The 12,362-nt window shown below is 36.7% G+C and overlaps 1 protein-coding gene across 1 annotated transcript in view; it reads left to right on the top strand.

Moving 5' to 3' along the window:
* FBXW8 (F-box and WD repeat domain containing 8) overlaps positions 1-12,362 on the top strand; it is a 57,120-nt gene that overhangs the window by 35,022 nt on the left and 9,736 nt on the right. Inside the window, exons 6-8 of the mRNA XM_072415940.1 lie at positions 2,554-2,750; positions 3,708-3,917; positions 6,740-6,867. Coding sequence (XP_072272041.1) covers positions 2,554-2,750; positions 3,708-3,917; positions 6,740-6,867 — 535 coding nt within the window. The remainder of the gene's footprint in view (positions 1-2,553; positions 2,751-3,707; positions 3,918-6,739; positions 6,868-12,362) is intronic.

The raw sequence follows: 12,362 nt of genomic DNA on the forward strand, positions 1-12,362 counted from the left end.
CCCTGTATTGTAAAAACTGGATGTGATAGCAAAAAACTGGGGTAATTTTTTAATTCACTACGAAAAAAAAAGTGTAAGATCTAACTCGACAAAAAATGCATTCCCCAAGTTTTATTTAAGTATACTACCTAACTTATGCAAGAACATGAATCCATGCTTGTTGAAGGTTTACGCTTAATTGTAATGACCTCTTCCTGTTAGTTCTCCCAGATCTAGAGAGGGTTTTGAGTACACTCTCTAGATGTACAAAAGAATTCAACACCTAGATTGCTTACCCCCCTCGGCAGGCCAGACATGGGCTGTAGTTATGTGCACTAGAACTAAATAGATCTTAAATCAATGTATCTCTAAATAAATCCAGCTAATAATATTTTCCCTCTGCTGATGATGTCTAAAAAGATTTATGGGACCCAGTAGACATCCCTGGAGTTTCCTAATCCCTACAATTTCAGCTTCTTCAACCTGTGCTGAAAAATACATGGGGCTTCTATTACTAACTATACAAAATAAAGATTTATTTTCTAATGCCATAAAATGTTCATTACCGATAGGGTTATACTGAAACATGTTACAGACAGTGTTCTGTTCCTGATGATTGCTGTCTTTTGTAAATTGCTTTCTATGATGAGATATAAAAATAAAGAAAAAAGCCTCAGAAAAAACTGTTGCAGATTGTATTAGCAGTTGTGGGGCTCAGAAATAGCAAAACAAGTTTAGGCCTTTCAGGGTTCAAATTATCCCCGACCACATCCAAAAGTCTATTTCTATTCGGGCTCAGAAATACACATAGAACTATGTCATATTATTTCATACTTTCCATTAGCAAGGTGCGGGATTCTTTTGATAAATCCCTCTAATTGTCTGCTTCTAATGAGTTTTTTAAAAAAATGTTCTACACACAATAGCAATGTTATCTAGGTAAATGTTCTAAGCAGGGCTTTTTACATAAAAGAATGTCAACCTTTTCCCAGAAAGCAATTATTGAACTTTGCCCCAGACATTTTTGGTTCAACAGAAAAATCTGTCATAACTATCCATTACAAATATTTCACCCTTTTTAAAGTTCACTGTTTAAAAAAATATCTTTATGGATCGAGCTTAGATGCCAGCCGCTTCTCCCTAAGGAGCCCAATAATGAAACAGTAAGCAGTGCAAATGGTACCTAATGAGTTTAAGCTGATTTATGCTTGCTTTCAAAAAGTGCTGTTTGATGTCTAGAAAGTGCTACTGCTGTGAAGTAATGTGGACCATCCATGCTTCCCCCACCAACCTAATGGGTCTTGGGTGGAAGATTTATAGCAATCGGCCTGGGAGCGACAAACGTAATGGAGGCCATTTGCTTTTATTATAAGCAATGCATATTTAAATTAATCCGCTATTTACCTAAACAATTAGCCGCCTCATAGCGAGAGCACAAAGCCAAAGATGCAATTAGTCCTGCATCTAAAGATGAGACCCAAGTATAAAGTGTCCCTGAGGAGGTTTGACGCTTTCAGCAGAACTGGTCCTGGATAACTTCTTTGCAAAATGGTAATTGCATTAATTGCTTAAAAGGTAAATAATTGTCTAACTGGTTTCAGAAAAGATCAGGATCCTATTTAAACCTCTCCATTAATTAAGTTGGCTTGTAATGAGATTTTCACACTTGTAATGTTTTATCTTCAAGTCAGACTTTGCAATCTTTTATTTGCTCCGCTTTAGAATGATTTATTCTGCTTAATATGACAGTGGGCTATTAAGAAGAAGGGATAGAGGGGAACTACTAGGTTAATTGTTAGGTTAGGATGTGGAAAAGGTTGGAGGTTGTTCTTTAGGTAGAGCTGATAAAATGGAAACATAGTTATAGATATCAGATGGTGTACACAGTACAACCTCTGGTATTTCATCTCATGTACTCTTTAGCATGTGTTGCAGGGTACACAGGAAGCAAAAACTGTCATATCTTTGTGCTTTGAGGTGACAGGATGAGGAATGGTGAAGGTGAATAGATTGCTATACTTTCCTGTGATATTTGGATCCCTAGGTCCTCATTGTTGCACATTGTGGGTTTTATAGAGAAAATAATTAGTTCCTCCTATTGGTGGGTGAACATCCAACCGAGTTAAAAAAAAAAAAATGTTTATCTGGCACATATACCATAGAAACATACACTTTACAGCTTTATTTACTGTAACATTGTAATAACTGGTGAACATTGTTTTGTTCCAGATCCATAATAGAATCATTTTATAATCTTAACACATGTTTTTCTTAACCATTATTTTTGAGCAGCCATATGGAGATCCAGACATTATAACATTATCAACTTTTATTGAAAAGTGCCAACATATAATGCAAAGTTGTACAGGGGCTGCAGATGAAGGGGAGAAGAATCGAATGGTAATGATCAGTTAAAGTGAAACTAAAATCCCACTTTGGGTGTGTATTGAAGAAAGAGACAGGTGGCTGCAATAACTTTTTTCTTACCTGGTCACTGCCCAGCTGTCAAATTCTGCTTACTTGGTGGATGCTTGGACTGAATGAACATTGTTTTTTTTGCTTTGTTTTATCCAGGTTCCATCGATGTTTGGTGTCTTCAGGTTGGTCGGGAGCCTATTCATCACTATCAACACAACCAAAAAATCCAAGCTCTAGCTTTGTGCCCTGAAACAGCCGCCATAGCAACCGCATCCAGTTTTGAAGTTAAAATAGAGAGTGCAGATGATAGAGGGTACTGGCGAAGCAGCTGCAATTTTAACACCCAAAAACTGGTGAGTTTTATTATTAAACTAACAGAGTCCACTTTTGATTAAACTTTAAATTATACATTTATAATTAGAGTATGATATGCATGTAAGTAGATCATCTTGATATAAAATTACATTTTGAGCACTCATATTAATACTATCCCTACCTGTGGTGTTGTAGTCTGCTTTACTATTTCATCTTGTTTATGAGTTGGCGAACCCTACATGCAGTCCATATGTGGCTGACATCCCAGCTCCACAGTTGAAGAGAGAAGCTACTTTTTTAAAGATGCTTCTGAGATTAAGGCCAGGTTTGCATGGGTAGTTACCAGGTGGTTTACAGACTGCCACCCCTATGTCTAATCAGGAATTTGCATGTTCTGGGGATCTTTTTAAAATCAGTTTTGGGGGCATATGTAAGCCGCTGCTTTGGATCTTTCATTTCTCAGACAATGCATGCAACTTCTAACAGGTGGCCAAAGAATATATGTAATTGTTAAGCGGCAACTGAACCATTTCACAACCATCTGTGTGAACCCACCTTGGCTACCTGTTAGAAGCTGCAAGCATTGTTTGAAAAAAGGAAAATCGAGTTCATTGACAAGTGCATTTGACTTGCAGTTGATCAATTTCTGACCTACTTTTGACCTCCCAAATTGCAATAACCAACTTTTTTTTTCTTTCCTGTGGACTTAACTATTTTATTAGTACAATAGTGGTGGCAATGTAAGAAAATAAGAAAATAGGTAAATAAATACAAAACAGGGTAAATAACCACACAGATGTGACATAGTCTACAAGGACTAATCAATGGAGAGAGAGAGGGGGGAAAAAAAGTCTGAGTTTATTCTTATAGAATAAGATATATAACAGCCTATAAACCTTTAACCCAATATTGTCAACTCTTGTTGAGAATGGAGTTCTCAGGGGTGTAGTGTGACTTTCTAGTTGATTTATGTACTCATATAAATCTTTTTGCAGGTAAACTTCCTTCATTTGATACATAACTCTGATGGGAGTCCTGTTGCTGTTGCTGCAGCCGAAGAAATGGTATATCTGTTTAAGCCAAAGGTCCCTGAAAAGATTCTGCACTGTACATATGGCCACACAGTCACCAGCTTGGATGTTTCTCTTGACCAAGCAGCATTTGGAGTCAAAAGTTATGGCTGGTTCTCTAATAATGGCAATAAGGTAAAGAGTTTACTTAGATTATCCCAATACTTGCATAGCTCTTTTGCTAAATATTGATAGAACTTTTTTTTTTCTTTTTGTATTTTCAGGATCTGAAGTAAATTTGGGGGCTTTACTCTGATTTTTTGCAGAGTATACTGGCCAAGTATTCACATGGGTTTTATAGATTTTTTTTATGACCTTTGAACCGCTTAGGACTCGGTTTGAGAAAATGTTTTCAATGTCCATTATGTACACAGATCATATACAAATTAGAAATCATAATGTAGAGAATTAATGTTCTATAAATTGTGTTTCCTTATGAACCTTAACACTTAAACTTTGTTTTAGTTTAACAAAGCTTTAAACTTTACCTTGTAGTACAACTTTCATAAGTACAGTATGTGCACATCTCTTAAAAATACTTAATGATCATGTCAGTCAATTGTTCTTTCTTGATGTATATGGCAGCCCAATTGGAGCTGACTTAGTGCTGTCACCTTGGCGCTTCGCATGGTCTTATCTTTTTTTTTTTTTTTTATATGACTTCTGAGAATGCCTTGCGGAGTGGCTGAGACTACTTCACTGACAAGTTGCTTCTTCAGAGAGCCTCTCTCTCTGAATCTGCACTTCAGCGCAACTGAAATTGCATATTTGCTCTTGACCAAAATATTCAACATGAAAAACCTTTATTAATGCACTAATACATAATTGAATTTAGGTCTGCAGAATTTGAGGGGCAGTCATTACCAATAATGTCTTTGTCATCCAGGAACTGCCTACACACTCAAGTCACATTAGGCTGGGAGTTGTCCTGCCTTGGGATGGCTTTGACCTGCATCAACATAGGGTCTGACACTAGCTCTGAGGATTTTATCCTGGGGGCTAACAGCAATCAAGGTACCATTAGCTAGCACATGGAGGTCCATGTGGTCTTCCAAGGATGAATCATTCCAGACCATTATTGATCCACTGGATCCTTCATATAGCCTTTGTTCTCATTTTACAGTTAGAAGAGATAAAACCTGTTGCCAGGAAAAGTATTTTACAACAGCAGTGGTAATAACACAGAATGGGTTAAGATAATCATTACTGTGTAAACGAATCATAGCCACAGAAATGAAGTAATCCAGATGGCTGCAGCGTGCTAGGTGCAGGGACTGGTGCTTGGCACTGCTTTCCCAGCTGACATCACCCTGCAAATCAATCAGGTTGTGCCTCTTAAGATAATTACTCTGTGCCCCCTGAAGAGAAAGGAAGCTTTGTGATTGGATGTTTCTCATATCTACACACATCTCGTGTTTGGGAAAAAGTGTTTGAAATAACTGGCGATGAATAATTTTACTTCTCTATTAGGAGTGTCAATCGATCATCATTTTATGTTCTCATCTTTTTTCGGATACTTATATGGCTATTCTGTGAGTGAGCTATTTGGTGTGAGATGGTTTTAGGGATATTCATTTACACAGTGAGCTTTATCATTTATCTAGGTTGCAGGATACTGTCCTTTTGTAAATCTTATATGCACATAAACAGTACATGCGTCATAAAAAATATTGTATTAGTTCAAACATTAGAAAGCAACCTTCGACTGGACTGAGACAGGTAAATATTGCAGGTTTAAAAAAAATGAAATGGGGTTAGAACACCATTCAGATTTTTAACATCTGTTTTCCTGTTTGGGAGATCTCCTCTCACCTTTCTTCCCCGGTGAGCAATGTGAAAGAATTCTCCCCAAAAGATGTAGACAGGTACTAAAATCACATGCATCCCAAATGAAGAGATCTGCCCTCATTTCTCAAAGCTTACTAAAAGCTTCACAAATGCTTTGCAATAGCATTGCACTGTGAAAAAAAGCAAAAACTGAACACAATGTTTGTATACAGGTAAACCTATGTTGTTAACAAGCCTGAAGACAGATTCACTGTCCTACTATACTGTGAAAATCTCTTACCATAGGTAATGAGGGAAGACCAAAGATGCTTTTTATTCATATGCTTCAAACAACTGAAATCGTTTTAAAAGATCCCCTTCTACTCAAAACAATGTTTTGATTGAAGGTTGCACTTATGTAAAGGCAATCTAAACATAAAAGATTGTTGCCCAACAATAGTCAAGGTAGTGAGGAGGGTCACAATAGGTCCTCGTAAACAGGGAAAGGTCGATCATTTACATTTCTCAGGGAAAGAAGTGGGTCTAACTTTAAACTGCATTTAGCCCAATAAGCTAGTAGGTTGCCCTGACACATTTAACTTGTTTTATATTTTTTATAAACTATAAAAGTGACCTGTATAAAAAATTCAGGTGTGCCATATATATGTACATATATATATATATAAATATTTTTTTTAAAAGGTTAATCATGTATCCTAACATTATGTTCGTTCAATAACAGTTATCACCCTCATGAGACCTATTGTTGTGCACATAGACGGGCTCTAAGTGCGGCAGATTACAAAAGTTTATGGTTGCCCGCTTCACATCACCTTTGGGATGGCATAAGTAGTCAATCCTGTGATTGTTAGCAGACCCAATATTTTATATCTGCTTCATACTGGCCTCATAGCCACCTTGGCTCGATATCAAAGATGACATCAGAATGTAGCAATCTGCTTTTTAAATTAAACATCAATTATTCATGTATCATAAACTTTTTTTGTTGCATCTCTAGGTACTCCTAATTATACAGAGTAAAATCAGTCTGTCTTACTATGCAGCTTTGATAGTAAAGTGCTTTGGATACTCAGCCTAATTAGTTGGCATTTTTTACCAGTTTTTAAATCTTGTATAGGACAGAAATATACTGTTATAGTTTGACTTTTCTTGTTTTGGTTTATTCGCAGATTCATGTATACAGCCTGCAGACTGGTCAGTGCATAACAAGCTTGGGTAACTCTACTGGAGATTTTACTTGTATTAATTTAAATGATAGCCCCCCTCATCTTCTTGTAACCGGTAACAGGGACCGCAGGTAGGTAATTCTATTCCAAAATCAATTCTTAAATATTGTTTTTCATTCAAAAGGAAACATTTTCTATACCGATCTCATATTAATTCCCAACCAACAGGCAGAGCTTTTTGCACTTTTTTTTTGCTTCTTTAAAATTCTAATCCAAACTGCTTTGATCGAACAATTAAAGCTTGTTTATTGCAGAATTTAGTAGCTGAATTTCAGATTATACATCCAGCTGAAACAGTCACAGTAGTCCGTTTAGACAGGAAATTCGATGCGAGACCGCTACAAAGTGAAAAGCTAGTATTATGCTCGATTTAGAAATCCTAATGTACTGTACATAACAATAATTTTACTTGTATTAAATTATCTGTAAAATAAACATTAATAAATCAGTTGTTATTGATATCTTTAACTACAGGCAGTTTTCACTTTTACCCCTTTAGCTTTCTCCCATAATGAGAACTTGTAATTTATACTTCAGATCCCAGGAAGCCATGTATGTTCAGACTTACCAGTTCTGTATATAGCAGCGTCAGTTCCTTAGGTTGAGCTGTAACCCACACTACACATTCGTGTGTTCTTAGTGGGTTTGGTAATCGCACTGCAAACCACAACCTATGTGCACAAACATCTCTACCTACAACTGATCTCCATAACACAGGGGAGAGTCGTTCTGTTTTCCACTGAGGAGAATCGGGTAGGGCTGAAAACACTACTTGAAACAATACTGAAGAGTACTTTGGATCCCTGGATTTTTGGCAGAATTTAGAAATAGGTTTTTGATTTTCTCTTGAATGGTGTGAGTTACAGACACAAAGCAAGCATGCTGATAATGACAATCAAAATTCTCGATATCTTTTTCTTTTCTGAATCAACTCGGACAATGACTACTTGCATTATTGAATATTTAACCCAGTGATCTTCTACAGAGATGATTTTTTTTTTATTATATATTTGTATTATAAAAAATCTTTCTTTCAAATGTAAATAACTATCATTTTAAAAACATGTCCTTATATCCTTATAATGCACAAATAATAGAATTATTAGAATTGCGTACACACGTTCAATATTTGTCGTTGAAAAGTATTTTTCACAATCCTTTCCAACGACAAAAGTCTGGAAGATGCATGAACGAGTGCTGTACGTTCAACGCCATTCTGCTATATAGGGGGGGGGTGGGAGAACGACAGAGCAGCACCCCACTGCGCTCCCTCCCCTTCACTTTCATTAAGATCGTTTGACGTTCGTCCACCAGGACGGATCCATGAACGATGAGCCCTGTACACATGCCGGATTCTTGTCCTATACTATCCCTGAGGCGATTATCAGACGAGAATCATCTGACGTGTGTATGTAGCCCCAAAAAAGATGCATTTATTTTAAAAAAGATTTTTTTAAACATTTTCTTTAATAGGTTGCATAGAAAAAAAGTAACTTACGACGATATTATCAAATGAAATCCTTGTTTAAAAAAAATAAAAACATGACTTCATTAACTACAAAGTTATCATGGAATTATTAGATCAATAGCCTCATAGCTGTAATGTAAAAATTGCTTTAGGCCATAAAGGGAATACAGGTGAGAGAGCAAAAACGGTGTTAAGCCTGCTGTCCTTAAGGGATCATTATTATATTTTTCAGAACAGTTAGAACTTTGTAGGGTCTTCTGTATACATGTTAGATGAGCTTTCAAAAAGAAGTAAATTGCTTTGACAGCTTATCTCTGAATCCAAAGGAAGATTTTGGCATCTGTTCTGTGTTGCAGAAGGAACTCATAAAGCTCAGGAGATGTGTAGAAATTGTCAGTCGTGATGCAATAACCATGATCTAGCAATGGCTCAATGAGTGATAGCACTGAAGATGTTGCCAATCCATAATGGCTGTATCTGGGGTTGAATTTTGTCCCTTTTGCAGTGTATATGACCGAATTCCAGATGTAGCCAGTTGAGGATTCGCACAGCATGTAAGTTTTCACGCCAAATCCTGCTACCTTTGACGCAATGTACTGCACCCAGCTGAGCCTCCCTTTGTAAGCCACTAGACTTTCGTCTGTGCTGATGTCTTTTTCTGGCATATAGGTCTGCTGGAAATTGTTAAGAATCACTTTGTTTTGGTGCAGCATGTGTAGTCTCTTTAAACTCTTTGTTATTGGAAAAGTGCAGATACTTCATGATGAGGGTAAATCTGTACTCTGGCATGACTGTGCCAAAGAATGAAGTGGCAAGTATTTTATTCTTGGACCAGTACCATTTCTGCAGGAGCCCACCACTCCCTGAAGTATCACGAAGCCCAAAAACAGCCAAATGTCATCCTTGGTCACAGGTTCCCACTTTCTGCCTCTTGAAAACCTCAGGTGTGGATCACCTAATTGTTGTGCAGCTTACCTGTTTGCATAAAACAAAATAAAAAAGGTCATTTATGATATGTTCTTTTATAGTGTGGTGAAGTTTGTAAGTAATAGTTAGCAAACACAGATCTAAGATATAGTCATATGTACGGGGGATGAGTGTGGTGGGGATTGTGGGAATTCCCTTCCAGTAAAATGTGATTGTTATGAAGTTATGGCAGAATATTTAATAGTGCACCCTGGGGTGTGTTTGCTGTTTGTGAGAAAGCATTTGCTAATCAGCTAAAAAGGACATTGGATGCGGGTTGTTTTGGAATGGTTTAAATCTTACACTTGAGGGACACTATGTTTTTTTTTATATGAGCTTCTATTTTATGTCCCTGGCACAATCTCTACACCCATAATAACAATTGTTGGTGACAGTGTAGTGGCCGCAGGTTCAGCCTGTGACAGCAAGGAGATTATCTGTTGTCTGTTACGCTTTTATTCTTCATATTTATCACTGCTTAGTAAAGCAGGCTTGCATATGTTTGGAGATTTGTATTTTGACAGATATTTGCTCTTTGCTAGTGAGTAGGGAGTTGTTGTTTGATTTTCAGATATATAATAAATTATCATCTGTCAGTACCTAAACCTCAAGTGAGCATCTACCGATTACCTTTGTTCATCTCGTATCTCATTTCCATTCTGGTTAGGACCCTTGTCAGCAGGTCCGTATATCAAAACACAGCTTACTGCTGCTTATTCCCAACATTTCCTGGTATGGACAAGAAAAACTTTTAGAAATATGTTTAAAGTTTATTTTTTTTTAAACATGCTTTTTGGTTTTGAATAAAAACTTTAATATGCCTTTAAATGTTATTTGCCATCCTTCTTACTATCCAAAAACTCAACCCAACCAAATACTACTGCATTTACAATTACCTCTATTCCAGATCTATCTCTTTGTGGTTTAAATCAGGAACCTCTCATCGAGTAATACGCTATAATATTTTTACTTAAAATATTAGTCTACTTTGCATAATATTGGGTACATATGAGAGCCCTGTAATCAGCTATACTTTTGCCTTAAAAAAATACATGGAATGGCAAGATGTCGAAAATATTTGGCCAAATATTGTATTTGTGTATGTGGAACTTGGTATTTGTGGTATACAATATGAATAATTTAGTTGTTCTTAAAGCAGACCTTAACTCCAAATTTTTACTTTATTTTTACTTCACATAAAAGGGTAGACAAAAATAGTACTTTTTTTTTTTTTTAAAGAAAGGTACAGCCCCTCTACTTTCTGTCTTGATTGCCACGGATCACGTCAAGATGAAGGCATGCGCAGAAAGAGCTCTTTCTTTAATGGAAGAAAAAATTTGCTGATCTCGCACAGTGAGATCAGCAATCGTTTTACCCATCTACGTCACCAATTGCATGCCTGCACAGTGTAAGATCGAGTGACGTAGGAAGAAGAAAGAAGATGTCGGCGCCAGGCCAAAGAGGGATTCTAGGAGGACGTGGGACCCAAACAAACATCCCAATGGGATCTGCGGGATTAAAGGTAAGTGTGTTTTTTTTTTTGTTTTTTTTTTTAGTTTAGTTTTGCTTTCAGCAACAGTTTAAAAATGTATTCTGCATCTTTGTGCAAATTTTTAGTTGTGATATGTTTCTGCCATCTACTTATCAAACTTATATTTTTAGTAAATTATACACTGAGGTAATTTTAGTGCACACAAACACTATACAATCCGCTTTCTTTTATAAAATCTAAAATAAATTAGAACATTCCAAGTAAATAGACACCAAACTTGTCTAACCATATAAATTTCGTGTGTCTCTAAAACAGCCACAAACTGTATATAATCCTCAATGTTGTCCATAGGTAACCCAGAATTATACCTCTCTTCATTGTTCATGGCAATAACCATTTTGTGTCGCAATTGATATTTAAGCATTTGCATACATTTATACATACGATTAAGGGAAGACAGGGATGAGAGCTTTTAAATTTAAATTTTCTTCTTTTATGTGTTTTATTCAATTTTGAATATTTGTTATGCTTTGATTTATTACTGTATAAGAGATGGGGGGATAGTCATAAGTGAATTAAATGTGAGTGAGTGACAAACTCCCTATTTATGGAAAAATCTGAGGTTTTTTTTTTAGACCTTAAAGTGTCTATTTATAAGGCAGTGAACTTAACTGAAACATGCACAGTCAGAGACTTGGTTACTTCCGAGGAATGTTTGAATGTGACATTCACTGCTTTAAAAAGGGACTCCTATGTGGAGTGGAAGAGTACAAAAATAGTTGGTCTTTTTATATTTTACAACTGTTGTTATCTGGGAGCTGTGAACCCAGAAGTACTCCGAACAGAACACCTCCAGGTAACTACTTGTAGGAGAGATTGGGTATGGGATCTCTTTGGTTCTCTCCACAATCCATGCTGATATTAGTTGTCTTCCAAGGCAGCTGACCACCCTGATCAACTTTACAAGACAGCCCATAACCGATACATTTCTACTGCCTAGACTCTGTGGACTCTTCTCCTAACAAATATTTTGCTCCAATACCTAAACATCAGTGCACTATAGCAGTGATTTTCAACTACTATGCCACGGCACACTAGTGTGCCGTGAGAGATGTTTAGGTGTGCTGTGGGAAGTTATCCAAGTCAGGGGTGGATTGCCATGGCTACAAGAGTTGATTGCGGAGCCCTGGCTCAGTTCTGGCTCCGCCCTCTCATGCCAGCAAAGGTTGCCATAGTTCCTGGCTTGGTAGCACAGGACCCGTAGTGTGACAAAGGAATACAGAGGCTTCTCTCTCTCTCTCGTTGGCTCGAGTCCTATTGCATCTTAGCTAGAACTTCTTTTTATGTATATGCTTAAAAATTTGAAGGCATATACTTGTTTCTTTCCCTGTATCCAGTATCTTGATTTCTAGTGGTTGTTAAACCAATTCAAACTTTCAGGGGATCCAAAAAATAAAGTCGTTTTTTTGTGGAGTCACTGCTACATGTCACTTGACAAATATTTGACAAAGGCTTTAAAGCTGCCTCATTTTTTTCTAGCATTTTTACTCAGATTAATATTTGGGTATAACATGTTACTGGGTACTGAAGAATACAATAATAATAATAATAATACTTGGATAAAATACATGAAACAAACT

The sequence above is a fragment of the Pyxicephalus adspersus genome, chromosome 6 (assembly GCF_032062135.1).
Source record: "Pyxicephalus adspersus chromosome 6, UCB_Pads_2.0, whole genome shotgun sequence".
Classification (NCBI taxonomy): domain Eukaryota; kingdom Metazoa; phylum Chordata; class Amphibia; order Anura; family Pyxicephalidae; genus Pyxicephalus; species Pyxicephalus adspersus.